The sequence below is a fragment of the Ipomoea triloba genome, chromosome 6 (genome assembly GCF_003576645.1).
Source record: "Ipomoea triloba cultivar NCNSP0323 chromosome 6, ASM357664v1".
NCBI lineage: Eukaryota > Viridiplantae > Streptophyta > Magnoliopsida > Solanales > Convolvulaceae > Ipomoea > Ipomoea triloba.
This window is the reverse complement of record NC_044921.1, coordinates 24,933,551-24,951,946: the sequence shown is the minus strand read 5'-3', so window position 1 is coordinate 24,951,946 and position 18,396 is coordinate 24,933,551. Positions and strand designations below refer to the sequence as shown.

General features: G+C 36.4%; 2 protein-coding genes across 3 annotated transcripts; both read right to left on the bottom strand.

Annotated features, from left to right (window-relative positions):
* Positions 1-442: 442 nt before the first annotated feature.
* Positions 443-4,891, bottom strand: LOC116023796 (oligopeptide transporter 4-like). 2 transcript variants are annotated; one of them, XM_031264814.1, is made up of 6 exons: positions 4,269-4,891; positions 3,804-3,913; positions 2,700-3,275; positions 1,865-2,117; positions 1,593-1,775; positions 443-1,174 (listed from the first exon to the last, which is right to left on the bottom strand). In XM_031264814.1, the coding sequence occupies exons 1-6, from the start codon at positions 4,773-4,775 to the stop codon at positions 560-562; spliced, it is 2,244 nt and encodes a 747-aa protein (XP_031120674.1). In that variant the 5' UTR covers positions 4,776-4,891; the 3' UTR covers positions 443-559. The 2 variants fall into 2 exon arrangements, with proteins under 2 accessions (XP_031120674.1, XP_031120675.1); XM_031264815.1 differs by having other exon boundaries at positions 3,804-3,901.
* Positions 4,892-8,472: 3,581 nt separating this feature from the next.
* LOC116023723 (pentatricopeptide repeat-containing protein At4g14850-like) lies at positions 8,473-16,748 on the bottom strand. The gene is made up of 16 exons (XM_031264730.1): positions 16,095-16,748; positions 15,308-15,370; positions 15,094-15,165; positions 14,887-14,994; positions 14,721-14,795; positions 14,570-14,623; positions 14,317-14,442; positions 14,094-14,183; positions 13,566-13,688; positions 13,266-13,385; positions 12,701-12,817; positions 12,545-12,601; positions 12,393-12,467; positions 12,153-12,251; positions 10,815-10,922; positions 8,473-10,728 (listed from the first exon to the last, which is right to left on the bottom strand). The coding sequence occupies exons 1-16, from the start codon at positions 16,251-16,253 to the stop codon at positions 8,578-8,580; spliced, it is 3,597 nt and encodes a 1,198-aa protein (XP_031120590.1). The 5' UTR covers positions 16,254-16,748; the 3' UTR covers positions 8,473-8,577.
* Between the last annotated feature and the right edge of the window lie 1,648 nt (positions 16,749-18,396).

Sequence of the window (18,396 nt, the reverse complement as noted above, 5' to 3'; positions counted from 1 at the left end):
TCTCAACTGATGACCTACATACCTCTAAATATTTTCACATTGAATCTCGGATTTGGCCCATTAATTAAATATCTGACCCATCACAGATTGACACGGTTTTACACAAGTGTTAGCTTGCACCTTTTGATCATTAGTAAAGCAAATATTATAAATTTATTTAGAGATAAGAGCTTCCACCCATCCATATATTAAATGCTTATACAGTTAACCATGACAATTTGTGTTCATAGACACAACATTTCATAACATAAGACACAATTACTAATTTGTTTCAGGATTTCAAGTACAAAATTATAATATTAAGATACAAAATATCATAACAAAAAAAAATTCATAACATAAGACACATTACATGCATCAAGCTCCACCGTGCAATATGAACCTTGTCCATGGTATAAGGATTGGTTAATCAACATGCTTCCTTTATTTATTATTATTATTATTATTTTTTAAATAGGTTTCCTTTAATACAATTATGCGTATACATATTATATTGCAAACTGTAATACATTTTAATTAACGACTATAACAAAAATTTAATTTTTGTACGTCCAAAATACTAAAACACCGGACAACCATCCACCGATATCCCCTTAGCGGTGGGACACGTGGCAAGGTCACAGTGTTCCGAGTCATTAGTCCCCCACCATGACACGTTCTTGTTCTCCAAACCCACCGTGAAGTACAGAAATACGGCCATGAACGCAACGCCGGCGTCTAACGCCGCCGAGAGGACATAGTTATACCTCTGCCACCATTTCTTCCGGTACCGAAAAACAAAGAAGTTGAAGATCGTTCCGACCAAAATCCAAGAATTGTAGTTCAAGGAAGACGCTGGCGGCATAACATAAGTGGCTCCGAAAATAACTGGGAGGTTGATGAGGGTAATCCAAGTCTGCGAGGGAAACGCCTTGTGTAATAGCCACACTATAACCGGACCCAATAATCCTCCCAGAAAGAACCAGTTAAGCGCCGAGTAGTTTCCTAGAGAACCGAAAATCCTCTTCGGACCAACTAGCCCCCAGATAACAGACGCATCGAAGAAGACATGGTCGCCCGGACAGGTCCAGGGACTATTGGAAAACTTATCTTGATGACATATGTGGTCAACGGAGTGTAAGAGCCACCAGGCAACAATTATATTGGTTGTTCCAGCAATGATGGTTCCAGTGAACTGTAAGCAATAAAATTGAAGAGTTATTTATGAAAAAAAAATTGTAATACGTATGAACGAAAGTGTAATACTCATTTATAAGAAGGTTTCTTAGAAGATTTTGTCATATTATTTAGGAAAAATGGTCAAATAAGCCCTTAAAGTAACCAATTATTTAGGAAAAATGGTTTCAATGAACTGTAACCAATTATTTTTTGAACAGTCACGGCAACCCATAGTTGCCTTGGAGAAGGTGACGGTTCGCCAGTCACCGGATTTTCACACCCAAACTTTTAGGCTTCATTGCTTCAATTTAACATGTTAAAAAATATAATTGCACTTTTTAAAAGTTTGGAGATCTAATTAATTTTTTAAGGTAAAATTTAGGGGTTATGACATTTTCCTTAATATATATTGTGGTCGATAGATATAAATATACCTGAACCAAGAACATTGACCTTGGAGGAATCTTCATGTAATGACCTAGTTTGAAATCGCTAAGGAAAGAAACAGCTTGATATGTGCTCAAGTAACCATAGGTCTTGAAGCAGACATTAGCTATAGGTCTTCCAGGGTAGATTAAACCCATAATGTATTCTGTTATGATATTTAGTCCTATTGGCTGTGTCAAACAAAGAATATAAGCAGAGAAGGAAGATGAATATAATCATCAGTCATGTATTGAATCCCAAAATCAACTAATATAATTACCAGGTTTGTGGTAGCCATAATGATGCTAATGGGCAAGGTAAACACGAAAGCAATGGCGGCTGCAAGCAGGAGTCCCCAATATGGCATCTGAATCTCCTTTTTCAAGAAGATGCATAATGCAAGTGACACTAGCATTGCCGCTAAAAGCAGTATGTAAAACCACCAGGAAGGTATATCTTTGTACTTCTTCATCAATCTTGTATGAATATCCATCTTTTCCTGCGAAGAAGCCCGATATCGACTATAAATCTCTCTGCAACATAAAAAGGAAACAATTATTGTTGTATATGTCTTATATGCACAGAACAAAGTAGAGTGAGTGGAGTGCAGGGGCAGCACTCCAATGGTACGGCACAGGTACCATGTTTAGTTCGGGTTGCATATAAATATGTTGCTCCTAACTCTCAATGTTTTATAATAGAACGGTTTCGCTCCCGAATCACGTAAATCTTATATTTTATACCTCATTGTTGCAAAAATCGACCTAGGCGCCCAGGCTGAGGTGAATTGCTCTCTAAGTGGCCTTCACTCGATCGAATTCAGCCAACTTAACTCGTCCAATTAGGTTGAGTTAGCCGAGTTAATTCGACCGAATCGACCTTGTTAATATATATATATATATATATAATATAACATACGGCCACACACATACTATTTTATTGTTTTTATAGGTCACAGCTCAAGCACTAGGCACTAGTCTACCGTCGGACTAGTTCCTAGCGCCTACTGCAACCATGACTTTACTTTCATCCATTATTATGGATTTTTATTCTTGTTATTAATTTCAACATTAACTTTATAACTTCAAAAACAAAGATTGCTAAGAAAACATTACCTCCCATAAAACAGCCCAATATGAGAGAGCGTAGCCGCAACCGTGGCGAAACCAAAACCGTAAGCCTGACTAAACATGGTGCTCAAGTGGATTTTCCCCTGCTTAGCATACTGAGCTTCACCAAGCTCAAATCTATCATTAACAATGGCCGATATGTTATACTCTTGTCCCTCTGAAGTAAACAAGTCCGACGAAAAAATCGGGAACTTTTTGGCGTCGTAGACATCGAACCCCCAGTAGAACAAAGGTATCACCACATACACTATGCTCGCATAGCCAACAAAGACGTTTACAATTGCGAAGAATGGGCTTATAAGAGGGCTGGACAGAAACGAGGCTGTTGTTGCCCAGTCTAGCGTGAAGGCCCCCAGCCCGAGACCATTCATCCCCGAACCGAGCTGTTGGGCAGTTACAGAATGGGGAAATGCCCAGCATACCCAGGAAATACTCTGCAGAGTTTGGAAGATGTAGCCGGGGAACAAGTACCAGCAGAAACTACAGGCGAGTGCAATCACGAAGAATTTGGATCGGGACATTTGGCGGTTCTCGTCTTCGTTTTCCTTTTCGTGGAGTGTCCTGTGAATCAAGTGACCCGCAAACCTTAAACTGTCAGATACTTTTATGGTTGAAAAAATTGCTAGAGGTTAATCTTGTGGCACCAGTTGCTCCCTTATCATAGCTAATCAGTCGATTAGGCGGCTAAGTAGGTACCTAGAAAGTCTAGGTGACGTTTAGGCAGTCATTTTTTTTTATATATAAAAAAAAAACAATAACTAATCGGTCGACTAGGCGGCTTAATTGGTGCTTAAGAAGCCTAGACGTCACTTAGGTAGCTCTTTATATATATATATATATATATAAAACTAATCAATTGACTAGGTGGTCTAGTTGGTGCCTATGAAGCCTAGGCGGCCTAGTTAGTTGCTTAGTTGACCGGCCGTCTAAATCACCGATTATGGTGATACGCTAAACGACATACTCGTGCCTAGACAAGATTTTTGCAACACCGCATACTTTACCACTGTTATTTGTGTGATGATTTTTTTTGTTTTTTGAAAACATTTGTGTGGTGATTTAAGTTAAAGATAAATTGATAATTTGTACCGGAATAGAGAGATTTGGACGAGGGTGCTTGGCCACCACATATGCGCCGGCTCAACTACGTATTTTCTTAAAAGTCCAGCCCAACCATATCCTAGAACCTGCCATAATAACTCACCACACAAATCAAGAAAATGATAATAACAACCCGAATAAAACAAGTATAGTATGCCAATGCATTGTCCATTATTAGTTCAATCGTGTTATAGGTAAACATAGAGATGCTAATGTGGGCAAATTACAGCTACGTGAACTAGGGTATAAAACGACCTCGTTTTGATGTTAAAAAATAATTAAATAAAATCAGTGCTTCGCGGGCTTATGTAGTTATGACTAATGACATTTACCAAACAATCTTTTCCTGGTTTAGGTTGAATCTTTCCTCCGTCAGAAAATATCTCGAAATGTTCTTTATTTATTTTCCATATTATTAGTTTAATAAAAAAAGATAGTAAAAAAAAAATTTACCTGTGTGCAAACAACAAGAAGCCAGCCAGTATAGAAAGAGATTTTCCTGCGGTAAAAAGCGATGATAATGGTCACAATCCCGACGCCATAAGCGGTTCCATCTCCGAACGAATACCCGGCGTTCCCAAAAATGGTGATGAGCACGTGCTCCTTCATGTTAAACGGGCCCGGGTTAAGCGAGAATTCGCGGGAACCGAACCCGGGAACCCGGAACTTGGTGGTGGGCAGCGTGGCGGCCATGCACCGTCCGATGGGGAGCGTGGCCACCTGGACGGTGATCTGGGTGATGGTGAGTGGCTCTTTCCTGTAAGCGAAGAATTGGTTGAGGAAGGAGAGGAGCACGCAGGAGAGCACTCCCAGGACCCACATTCTGAAGGTCCATACGGGCAGGGTCGGGTCGTCGGTGTTGGGTACGGTTAGCCGGACTTGCTCGATCGGAGAAACCTCGTCTTCGTTTATCTCTCCGTCATGGATCTTCGGGGCCTCTACTAATTCCACTGTACCCATTTTTTGGTATAGTGCAGAGAAATGGAAGAAAGGTTAGACTGTCAGAGGGTAGAACCGTAGAAGAGGACTAATTAGCTTAGAGCTGCTAGCTAAAATAATAGTAGAAATGAAGCCACTTGTTGGGTATCCATATAGAAGAAAATTGAGCTGTCCATCGTTATCTATATACATGCAATAGATATTTGAGTGCCAATCAGCCTAGTTGACGTGTTGAAACCAATAAAGTCATGGTTTCCCAGCCCCAGTGTTCATATTACACTGTGGACGCTAATACAAAAATTTTGTATTTTTAATTAACACAATTTATATTTTTAATTAATAATTTTTTACATGTAAATAAATAATTTAATAATTACTTAATTGTCAAATTACAGGTACAGATTAAATGTGTCAACTACATATATAAAATCTGAAGATTATTTTTGAAACATAGTATACAATGCAAGGTAGACATTAATTCATGGTATATTTTGCCGTTTTTTTGTGGGGCCTAGGTGGAAGAAAGAGAAACAGGAGAGATAAATCCCGACCAATATGAAAAAGGTCCTGCTAATTCGTGTGAGGCACAACCAAAGCGTCCAGCCGAATGCGTTATTTCCAATCCTTTGTTGTTTTTTTTTTTTTTTTCATTTTTGCTCCATATGATGAGGATAGCAAGGGACCATCTGAGCTCGCCAAAACAGATAGTTGTGCGTAGATAATTTTTGGGTCACATAATGATGCGCGGACGATAGAGATCCGGCGGGTGGTAGAGGCGGCATGGCCACATCGGAGACAGTCCGTTCCGAGGAAGCTTCGACAGATCCGTCACGAGAGTCGACGTTGGCCATGAATGCACACCTGAACTACTAATACCAGATGATGATAGGTTTTCTGTAATACAATAAACTGAACGTACGTACAAACTATAATAGAAGATACAATCATAGAGTCCTATCAGTATACTACTACAAGACTCATAACACATATTATCTTTTCTAGTTACATATGCAAAAATTTCTTAAAAACTTTGCCTAATAGGAATGCTCTTACTAAGAGTTGAACTATTAATTTTATATTTATCAAATTAATTTAGCTTGAGTTAATTCTAATTATATCAAAATATATATTTTTGAGATTTTATTATGCATTTTGGTCTGGGTTGGGTTTGTATTCCTCATGTTCAGAAAAATACAATTTGGTGTGAGACTTAATGCTAAACATGCTCAATTCATTTTTCCGATAAAATAGATTCATAAAATTCATAAAATAGTTTGACAAAATTAGAAAACCTGAATTATAAAATAAATGAATAAATATTAGTGTCTTTAGCACTGTGATAAATGATAACTACACGCCTACATGCACCAAACGCAATCATCAATCATCATCACTAATCACTATTTGTTATTCCACAATGGGTTTGAACGGTCTAAGAGGAGTGAACAAACACACCTTAATTATTGTATGCTGCTGTTGCTGCAGAAACTCTTGGCAAATTTTGGAAAAAAATTATCAGCTTTCACACCTCTGATCTGTCAGTCTGTCCGATTGTCTTGTTTTGACTTAGTTGACAGTTTCAATTAAAAGCACCGCTTGCCCGCTTGGTTGAGAATTTTGTACTTTACTATAGCCACACACCACATTATCTCTTTTATCTCTTAGGGGTGTTTGGTTCAAGGTATGCAAGATAATCAAGGTAATATGTCCTTTGGAATGTTAGATTGCAATGTTTGGTTCAAGTTATATTATTTTCCTAAGGAATGTGATTTACCTTCCACATAGGATTTTTAGTTATTTTCGAGGGAATGTGAATCCCTTACTTGTCTTAAGTTATGTGATATTCCCTTACATTTTTACTCTTTATGCCCTTTTAACAATATATAATGTTTAATATAATCTTTAAATGTCAAGTATCTTGTGGTCCAGTGGCATCAAACCCTTTCTTTTATAAGGGAAGTGGTGGTTCAAGTTTTAGTGGAGTCAATATATGTACCGTTTTTTAAAATTGAGGGGCAATATATGTATCGCTTTTGAAAATTGAGGGGCAACATTTACACCACTAATAATTCAAGGGTGACATTGATAATTGACATATTATGGAGGGGCATAAATTACAATTTTTCCTATATATATATATATATATATATATAATCTTTAAACAATATGCTATAACATATTTTAAAATATAAAAATAATTAAATACAATTAAACTATTAAAAATATTTTTCTTTAATTTTAAAAATTGACAAAACAACTACATAAATACATTATTTAAAAAATACATTATTTATTGCATGTGTGTTAGTTAATTATTTTTAAATTATTTACTTATATATTTTATCATTGCTTATTTAATTATTTTAATTTTGAAGTTTACTAACGTACATGAAAATAAATTAAGGGTATAAAAGTAAAAAAAAAAAAAACCATTATAACATAAAAGATAACCCTCAACCAAACAAGTTTATATTATATACCTCAGTTTTAACCAAACACAGAAATCTAACATTCCCTACAATCCAACATTCCCTAAGGTAATCTAACATTCCGTGAACCAAACGCCCCCTTAAGGAGTACTTACTTGAATAATATACTAACAAATGAAACAAAAAAGAATAAGTTATTATTCATGCATTCAATATGAAACTTTAATAGGGAAAGATATTTGACATTGTTAACACGCATGCAGAAACCTATTGATTATAAAAGATAATTTTTTTTTTTATTAATTTTAATTTTAGCCGTCCCAAGACATGCAGGAATAGTGAGTTTTTTAAGTTTAGAATTCAAACTTTATATATATAATATATTTTTTATTAATTAATTAATTATTTATTTACATTTTAATTCATATTTATTATTTACTACCTAACAAAAAAATTATTTTATTTAAATTAATTATAATTATCTAGTATTTAATTATAATTATAATTATCTAGTATTTAATTATAATTATAATTTCGACTTCAATGTTTGAATCAAACGCCAAACGGTATCCACATCTACGAAAGGAAAATAGAGGTGAAGGTTTAAGAAGGAAAAAAAGAGGTTTTTTTAGATAATTTTCTTACGTGCCGGCGTCTTCAAGCGCAACTAGGAGTATGAAATTTTAATGAAAGATTTTTGGCGAAAGAGTATAATAGATCAATATTGTAGGGTCCACAAGAGAGAATGGTCCCTCTTGGCTCTTGGCATTACTCTCATAGTCTCATTAGTTGAATTGTGCAAGTGGCCGTGTGGAGAATCAATTGAAGGATCTCCGGCGGAAGAATTGAAGAGATTATGGAATCTTGACTAATGAATTTTTTAATCTAATTTAATATAAGTAAAATGGTAAGTGTATTTTCAAGGGATAAAATTATTAGGTAGTTTCAAAAAAAAATATTATGTATATTTTTTAGTAATAAATTGTGTTTTTAATAGATAATAATGTTTCATATAAATAGTTTTCATGTTATATGGCAAAATGATCATTTAATTTGAAGTATAAATATACGAAAAGAGCATGAAAATTAATTGAATCATATTTTTTTTACGAGCTCTCCTTGTGGAGAAGAATTTCTGGAGAACCCGGGTTCGATTACTTCCACAAGTGATGATTCCCCTGGGCCAGCTCTCGTGCCTCCCGGACCGCGAAAGCGGGTGGACCCGAACTGCCAAAGACCCGGTGGATTTACCAAAAAAAAAAAGTTAAAGTTAATTTAACACAAAATCATACTTGTGCAAAGTCATGCTAATCTTCTTTGTATTATTATTCATATGTTATGCAAAGTCAATTACACTCCTTGCAAAAGCAATGGAATACCATCAACTAAAAATATCATGGCATCTCCAAGAGTGCAAAATCCCCACATGAACAGACTCCATTGGCAAATATGTGCAGCCTTTTACTATCTCTAACAAGGATTTTCCTACCAGTTAAAGTAGATACCAGTTCCAGAAAAACATGGCAATCCCGGCACATACTGATAGTCTTGATGACTCGTATGGCTGCAGCGTCTGGAGTGTTCAACAACCCAAACGCAACTGCCAGTTTTTCGCTGTGATAGCCTGCAGATCCAGTTTCTTCCTCGGGTTCTGTTTGTAATTCATAGCCGAGAGCCTTGGCCTGATTATGCAAATCGCTTAAGAACTCTGCTACCTCTTTGTATGGCGGGTGAAGTTGGGCGTTGGTCTCGAATGAATGAACCTTGTCTCTAATGTTAATCCAGCTCCAGTCGTGTAACTTTTTTATGTTGTTGTCTTCCATGATTTTTCTCAGCCGAGAGGCATCCTCCAATCTCCCTTCCGAGACATACATGTTCAGCAATGAAGTATATGTCTCCGGGTTCTTTGGATTGAGGTTTAGCAGTTGTTCTGCAGCATAGAATCCCAGCTCTGATTTCCCATGGCTTCTGCAGCCTGCAATCAAGAGTGACCACGTAAACTCATTAGGCCGAATATCGTTCTCCTTCATAAACTCGAGAGCTTCCTCTATCCTCCCCAGCCTCGCGTACATGCTAATCAGGCACGAGTAATGGTCCCTTGCAGGCTTGATTCTGTACTTGCTATTCATCATGTTGAAATAAGCAAACGCTTCGTCCACCATTCCAGCATGGCTACAAGCAAAGAGAACAGCGGTGAATGTGACCAGGTTTGGCTTAACTCCCACAAATCTCATGTCTTCGAAGAGCTGTAGTGCCTGTTTAGAACAGCCATTTTGTGCATAAGCTGCAATCATGGAAGTCCAGCTTACCAAAGTTCTTGTGGACATCTCCACAAAAGAACGGCTCGCGCTATCAATGCTTCCGCATTTACCATACATGTTGAGTAGGGCAGTTCCCACAACCACATTAGATAAGAAACCAGACTTGATTACTTGGGCATGAATCTGCTCCCCTTGCTCCATAGCTGCTAAATGACTGCATACAGTTAGTACACTCGAGAAGGTAAACAAGTCAGGTTTTACGCCAGATTGGTTCAGTCTCAAGAAAACGTTGAGTGCCTCTATTCCACAGCCATGACTTGACAGAACATCCTCTGCTAGATCTGTCAATTGGGCAATTCCTGCAATCATAGCATTCCACGAAACCAAACTTCGCGTTTCCATTCCATCAAACAACTTCCTCGCCTCCTTAACCAATCCACCTTTCAAGTATAGATACAGAAGTGAGTTTTTTATGAGTGGATTAGAACTATACCCAAGCTTAATGCTCAAAGAATGAACTTGTGATCCTAATCCTAAAGCCCACATCACAATACATGATCTCAAGGCATTAGACAGTGTGATTTCATTTGGCTCAACACCATTACAAAGCATATCAATGAAAAAACCCAGCGCCGCTCTAGAATCCCCATTATCTCCACAAGCACAAATAACAGAGGTCCAAGATATCACGTCCTTCTCCTCAATCTTCCGATACGCCTTAACTGCAGAATCCAAATCGCCACACTTGGTATACAGACTACAAAGAGCATTCCCAACACTTGTGTCATGCTCAGTTCTATATTTCACAACATAGCCATGAATTTGCTTTCCAGTCTCAAAATCAGACAATAAAGAACAAGCATTCAAAATAATCCCTATTGTCAAATTCGTGGGGTACCCTCCAACTTCCAGCATTTCCACAAACACCCGAATAGCAATCTCTGGCTGTTCTTCCTGAATATAACCCGACATTAGTGACGTCCACGTAACAACATTTCTTGTACACATTTTATCAAACAGCTTGCGTGCAGCCTCCATTCTTCCAAGCTTAGCATACGTATTCACAAGAAATGTCATGACAAACGGGTCCTGATATGAACCAGTCTTTACAATGTGACCGTGAATCACTTCAACGTCTGAAACTGAGCTGTTTTTCACACATTCTCGCAACACCGGAACATAAGCAGCTGATTCTACCTTCTCATTTACATTTCTTATCAGCGAAAGTCCCTTCCTGGTGTCCAGACTAAACGGGTCCACACCTCTTTCCAATGAAATGTGTTTCTGAAAGAAACAAAATCATCAAAATTGATTTCTTCATGCAATACATATAAGAATGTAAAAGAATAAACAAGGATAAATGTTATTACCTTCTCAATGGATAGAGAGGAGATATTGTTTCTCTTGAAATCAGGGTCAAGCTTGAGAGTGTTGCTAAGCACAACTGAAGGCATAGAAGCCATGGATTTGAGGAAGTGATTTCAGACTGTACTTTAACAGCAAATGCTCTTTTTTTTAGCTATTGCTGAAACGTGTTGGCCATCCGGAGAATACGTTATCTTGTCGCTGGACCTACATGATAAAGATCCGTCTATTTACAGTCACTCATTGAGGGTAAAGAAGACAAAGAGATCGAGTAGGTGAGGTTTAGAGAGAGAAGTGTGGGAAGAAGAGTGAAAGTATGAATGTAAATATAATAAATTTTCTGAGATGTGCGCATTGAAATTCACATCTCTCTATTCGCGATGTTAAAATTTCTGGCAATTTCTTCCTCGTTGTGGAAGTAGCAGAAGCCATGGATGAGCTTAGCCTTGTAGTGAGAGATAGAGGCAATCTCCATCCAACACATAACCGCCACGCATGCCATGGAAGAAGGTCATGAGCTCCTTAGAGGTTGTTTCGATGGAGCGCAATGCATGACCAATGGCAATGGAGTCATAAGAGACAAGATAGGTCGTTAGATAGCTGGGATGGATAGCTGTTGGTCACAAGATATGAAATTTGAAAAGAGAAATCAGGATTGTGTCTCATAAGCGAAGAACTGAGCAGTAAATAAATGTCTAATCATTTCTGTATTCAATTGAGTTATAATAATTCACATCCTTCTAGATGCTCTGTTAAAGGATTCAACCTTTTGGGAAGAAAGATAGGTCTTTGATAGTCGTGATAGTGACTTTGACTTTTTTGCCTACAAAAATCAAAATTCCAACCTCAGAATTGAAGAGTGATTAATCAAAGCACGATCCATTAGTTTGAAAAACTAGTGTCTGATGTCTACAAAAAATCACTCATTCTTTGCATTTTTGTTTGCAATCGGTCACACAAAAACCAAACCAATTGTGCTCGAGGATAAAATAATAGTCATCATTCATATTTAAATCTGAGTAAGACCAATAATTTATAAGAAATAGATAGTAGAAATGGTTAATGGTACAAAAATGGAGTTTCAAGTTTCATATCCACCCAGGCTAGGGTGCCAAACTGAAACGCCTGGGGTACCTATTTTGGTGAGATAATAGGATTGAGAATCATTCTTGAAAGAAGAAAAATAAATCCACAAAGATGTAATACACACATACACCTTGTGAAAAATCAAATGGATCCAGCTGCTGCAGGCCTTGATTATTAGACACAACCACAAGCTGATTCTTTTCTTTTCTTTTTTTTTTTTGGTGAAACCACAAGCTGATTCTATAACATGAAAATCATCTCTTTTTGCCCTTTGCTTTCGTAATTCTTGATTTGCATAATTCATCCGGTGGTTTCCAGATCAGATCCTCAAGATTGCCACAGAAGTTCTTATAAAACTGCAAAACAGCAAATTTAGTCAGCAATTCTAATTCTAATATGGGAAATAGTCAAATAGATTCATAATTTTTTTCTCATTTTACGCGTGCTCCTACTTTATTAAATAACAGAAAGAGGAAGTAACCTGATAGGAAACTAACCTTGAGAAATTCAGTAGAATCTCCAGCAGCTTTCTGAATGTCCACCATGAAAAATGTTGGAGCTACTTGGAAAATCTACACACAGAGTATTTAATTTAACTAATATTCGTAGTGTCAAAGTGAGCTTGAGATTTCAAAAACAATGAATGTACCTCCATAATTACGGAGAAGTGTGAGATCTTATCTGCGGATAGACCTTCCACCCTCATCTGAGACATAGTGAGAGTCCAAATGTAAGCAACCATAAACCAGCACAGGTTTCCAACAAAAGCAAATGCATTCATAAGTAATGAAGTTCATTTGTCCACCTTATAGTTACGAATGTGTGTCTTGAACCCCATTGATTGGGCAACCACTTCCATAGTTGATAAGGCAACCTTTGCAGGTTTTTGTGTAAGAAAGCGGGTCTGATGCTTTGCTGAATCCTGTGAAGGCCAGAATCCACTTATCAAGGAATGGACAAAATCCATTTATATTAATAAAATTCTATCACAAAATGTTAATTGTGTTAGTAAAACGTTTTCCAAATTCAAAGTAACAACTACTGACACCCAACTCTACTCAACTAAGCCTTAATCTAATCTAAATGGAATAGTGCAAAAAAAAAAAAAACAGAGTGTTGCATTCTTCTTTTGGTCATTTAGATCATTAGATGTCAAGGCATTGAATATAAAAATTGTAAGAAATATACAGTTTTTATAGAAGCAACCATATTGTTGTTATTGAGATCACAAGCTTGAAATTCCAATCTTCTCTCCAATGTAACCTCCCCACCCCCCCACCACCCCGCCCCTTTTCCTCAAAATGAAGAAGAGTAGATGAAAGAGAATTTCAAAAAAATAGTTCACTTTAAAGGATGTAAGCAATGTATACCTGCCCACGATCAAACAAGACTGAAAGGTTTAATCCTTCAGAAAGGATGATTAGATCAAATGCATTAAGAGCTAGAGGCCCAAAATCCTCATTGTTGCATTGCTCATTTGGCACTTCTTCCTACAAAACATTTTACTTTGTAAGGGCATGTAAGAAGGAGATTAAGCAGTCATTAGTCAACAATATATTTCTTATAAATTATTGTATGCACTCTTCTAGTTTAGATAAAATGTATGCACTCTTCTAGTTTAGATGAAGTGATATAAATTAGAAAGACTAAGACATGAACGAATTACCAACCTCAGTATCATCAAAAGCTGCATTAATGTCATCTAAATTAACATCTTCATACTCGATGATCTTCACAGGAACATAACCCTTCTTAAACCACTCATCATTCCTGATCTCTTCAATCCGAATGCGCTGTCCAATGTAGCAGAGGTGACTAGGTGAGAACCAGGAAGAGTCCATAGAAAAAGGGGCAAAGTGTGTCTAACAATTGTAAAATACCAGGGCTTTCTTCAAGGTGTATATTATTCTAAAATATCCAATTATAAAAAGAAAAATTGATCACCAATTACTAGGCCTCTACTGTGATTGGACACCAAAATAAAGAGTACATTTTCATGTGTCAAAGAGTCCCAAGAATTATGATACTTTTATTGGTAAATTACCACATATTTTCAAAGAAGAAAATATTATGGTCCAGAATGTACAGATCACACAAAATGCTATGCAATGGCAATATTAGACTCTATCAGGATTTCCATTGGCCCATATGCAGCCATAATACATGTGCGCATGTAACTTATAAGCCAAAGTACTTACTGTTTCAGGGTTAGGGTCTAAAATTCTATGAATCAATGATTTTGCTCCCACTGGGAACCATGATGGGCAAGAAAATTCTGCTCTCTCAATCTGCAGAAAAGGTGCATATTAGTAACTAAATCTTAATTAAAGCAGAACCTTCCTCCATAAGCAAGCAACTGAAAACAAGTTATTTAAGCAATTAGTAATGGTTATGCATGTCTAGCATCCAGTTGTCTACTACCTTGCCATACAATGTAGTGAGATCAACCTCATCAAATGGGAGATAGCCTGCCATTAGAACATAAAGGATGACACCACAGGACCAGACATCTGCCAGAGCCCCGTTATAACCTTTGTGACTGAGAACCTATGCAAGAAAATGAAGGCAAAAGGGAAAAGTTAAAGACACAGGCATAATTTCAACAATGGTAGTTTCCAGAACAAATCACAAATGCATGGAAATAAATTTGAACCAGAAGTTAGCCTTCTATTACCTCTGGTGCGACATAGTTAGGGGTCCCACATGTTGTCTTGAGAAGAGAAACACCCTGTGCACAAATATGAAAGGTTAACAACATACTGACTTCCATAAAATGAGATAAGCAGACAAAGCTAGTTGCCTAATAATGTTCTTTAGAACCCTACCGGATCAGGAGATGCACTAAGTCCAAAATCTGAAATTTTCAAATTCCCTTGGGAATCTAGTAGAAGATTTTCAGGCTGCATGATGAAGAAACAACACTGACAATTGTATGGAAATGCATAACAACATAACATTGTCTTATATTTATACAGGTTGGCCAATATGCACCTTCAAATCTCTATGATAAACTCCCTTACTATGACAATAATCCACACCATCAATGAGCTGTTGGAAGTATCTACGAGACTCAGCTTCACTAAGTCGCCCATGGTGGATCTGGAAACAGGTGGAAAACATCATGGTCTCTCTAAATATGCTGAACTAGAATAATATTTACCTATTTTAAGCTACAATCTTCAAAGTTGAAGGGCTCACTATTTTATCAAAAAGTTCTCCCCCTGTTATGAATTCCAAAATAATATAAATCTTTGTGCGGCTTGCTATAACCTGACAAAAAAATATGCTTTTTAGCCAGCAGAAAGTTTGAACCGAAGTATTAAAAAACTCCGAAACGATAAAAGCCTGAAGTGACTGGAAAAATCTCCCTTTTGGGTAAATAAAAGGCATATACTCTTATTTTAGCTCATGCCTCATGTAAACGAACAACATATGGATGCCTGACAAGCTTCATTATAGATATCTCTCTCTTAATCTGCAAGAAGAAAATGCAGAAAACTGTTAGTGGAGGATAAATCATCACTAATCAACATAAGAGCTGCAAAGTCTTGCCCGAATGCCAAAAACTCTTGCAGACACAGGCCTTTTTGATGCATACATATAATGTGAGAGTTGTACCCAAAAGAAAATAATAATAAAATTAAAGCCCATCCAGTAAACACATCAAACATCTCCAGTACTTTTTTGCCTACAAGATCAATAATTCAAGTATAGCTCCCAAACTTTGGTTGTGCTGGCTCAGTTAAGTTACAATTCCAAAACTCCAGTACTTTGAAGGCATAGTTAAGCTTTCTGATAGGCAAAACCGCAAAACTAAAATCTCTTTCTGTTTTTCTGCAGATATTAAGCATAACTAAGCAAAGTGCAAGCTACATCTTTGGAGCAGGCACCAATTCACAGACCAACCATATTTTCAGTTCCATTCCAGTTAACTTGTAACAAGAGAAGAAAAATGGTGCTAAGCAAGTCAATTGTTTATCATTCTTTTTCTGCATTCATTTCCATTTCATCTGGCATAAATTAACATCTTAGCCCCCTTCCACTAATTCTAGGGAAAATCTCAGTGATCACAACTTCAACCACAAATTACTATATGTAGAATTGTAGAAATTCGTTAAGCAACACAACTCTATCCACACGAAAAAAGGGAAAAAAATTAAGCACACTAGTATCTGTTCATAGGTATTTAGCTGAATCACCTGTTCGACCATCTTGTGCTTGATGATGGCGCTACGATCGATGACCTTCATCGCGACGCTCTCGCCGGTCTCCGTGTTTTGCGCGAACTTCACCTTCGCGAATGTTCCTTCCCCTATCGTCCTTCCCACTTCATACTTCCCAACCTTCCTCACCACCATCTTTCAGCAACTCAGAACACAAACTTTTTATCTTTTCCCCTGTATTTATTCAACCAATTTCCATGGAGGCATTTGCTATTCCCAAATCTTTTCCCAAAAACAAAAACAAAGTCAAGCTTATGGAATAAAGCTTTCTTCGGGTGCTCTCTTTGGGAAATTTTTGGAGTACAGAATCAAATATTCCGGCGACTGGAAACTGGAAAGGGGATTTGATTGGAGATGTGGAAAACGGAACGGAAATTCTTTAAAAGGGTGTCTGGAAACGCTGTAATTGATCGGAGAAAGGGAAGTGATTAGGAATTTAAAAGTTTGGTAAAGTAGAGAGTGGAACTGTCGTTGGGATAAAACAAGAACAGCAAGCTATTGAGAAAACGTAAAATGCATTTTTAGACTTAATTTGTACGGAGTAAAAGTATTCCATTAATGGATTAAGCCCTTTACTCTTTCATATCAGTTGCTGGCAGACCGCTTTTATGTCTGAACGTGAAGAAGAATGGCAACTTGCAAGTTATTCCTTTCTCATTTTATTAATGGTCTTTTACTGTCAAATTAAGGTATTACACTAATCTCCTCTTTTTCCTTTTGACTTCTGTAAATTGGAGATGCAACTTTTTTAAAATTGTTTTTTTTTTTAATTTAATACTCCTATCAATTATCCAAAGAAAAAAAATCATGTAACTATTAATGCACAAAAAACAATTGAGATTATCTTCCTCTAAAATTTAATAGATGCTAAAGGGGATTGTTCAAATAACTGTGTTATTGAACCGAATAGAAATTTTGGTTAATATATTTGTTGTTTTGTTTTGTTCTCTATGAACATGCATTATTATGAGTAATGACTCTTGTTGGGCTCACCACCATTTCTTAGCGGGGACTTCAAAATTATTCCAAATATAGATACGACTCTTGTAGTGTTGTTTCTAAGTTTGAATTTTATTTTTTTTTATTTTTTTGAAAACAACAACAAAAATTAATTAGTTTACTATCTATCGAAAGATTAGTACAAAGAGAAAAGATGAGGGAAAGACTTCCACTCCCCATAAAGCAGATCTAAAAAAAAAAAAGAATTTCCTAGCTAATATATAGGCAATTTTATTGCCAAGGACCTTCTGGTCCAGTGGCATCAAACCATTCCCTCTCTTGTGCTTCAATAGGTTGAGAAAGTAATTATAAACAGATACTGCATTCTAATAGAGTTAGTAGTATTCAATATATATATATATATATAGGCAATCTTATTCACTGATCACTTGACAAAAAAGATACAAGCGTAAAAAATTGAGCTTACAAATCTTTAATATCTAGAAGAACTAGATCAAAATAAGAAACCCCAAGCATGGAATTCAACCCCTTTATGATCAGCAAAGCATTTCTCTCAACAAAAACATTACCTTTAGCATTTAACCAAGTTAAAGCTTCCCGAATTGACATCGTTTCGTCTTCCTTAGGAGAAAACAAACGCTTCAAATAGCCATTTTTAGCCACCAAGAACCTTCACAAGTCATCTCTCAAAACCAGTTGATGATTTTTCTCCCTCATTGATTGTTACATCCACGTTAAGCTTTAGATAACCTAAAACTTAAAGACTATCACTACTTTTAGCTTGTTCAAGACAGATGAAGTATATAAATTGCAAGATAATAGAATTCAAGACATGAACCGTGTAGTTACTAACAAAATAAAATTTATAAATTTATTATAAATTAATTCATCACCAATTAAAATGTATTCAGGACTAATGTGCATGGTTCTTATTTCTTAATCAACATTGCGGATCAACTTCTCACTGGTCACCAGCTAGGCGGCATCTTAGTGGGCGATTGGACAAAGTTTTGCCATTTGAATAAGTCTACTCATTCATTGCAACTTGTAAGTAGTACAAGGAATTGTATATTGTCTTTAGTTTATTCACTATAGTGCTATTTCACTATTTTAATCTTTAATTGTTAGTTTAATCATATTTAATTCTCTTACTTTTCTAACCGATTAAATCTGATTTAAAATATGTAAAAATATCTTCCATCACTTGTAAAAAGGTTATGATTGGTGAAATGACCAAATGTTGGGATATTTAATTGTACCTTATTCCTGCCATATTGTAAAAAAACTCCCAAAATAATAATAATAATAATAATAATAA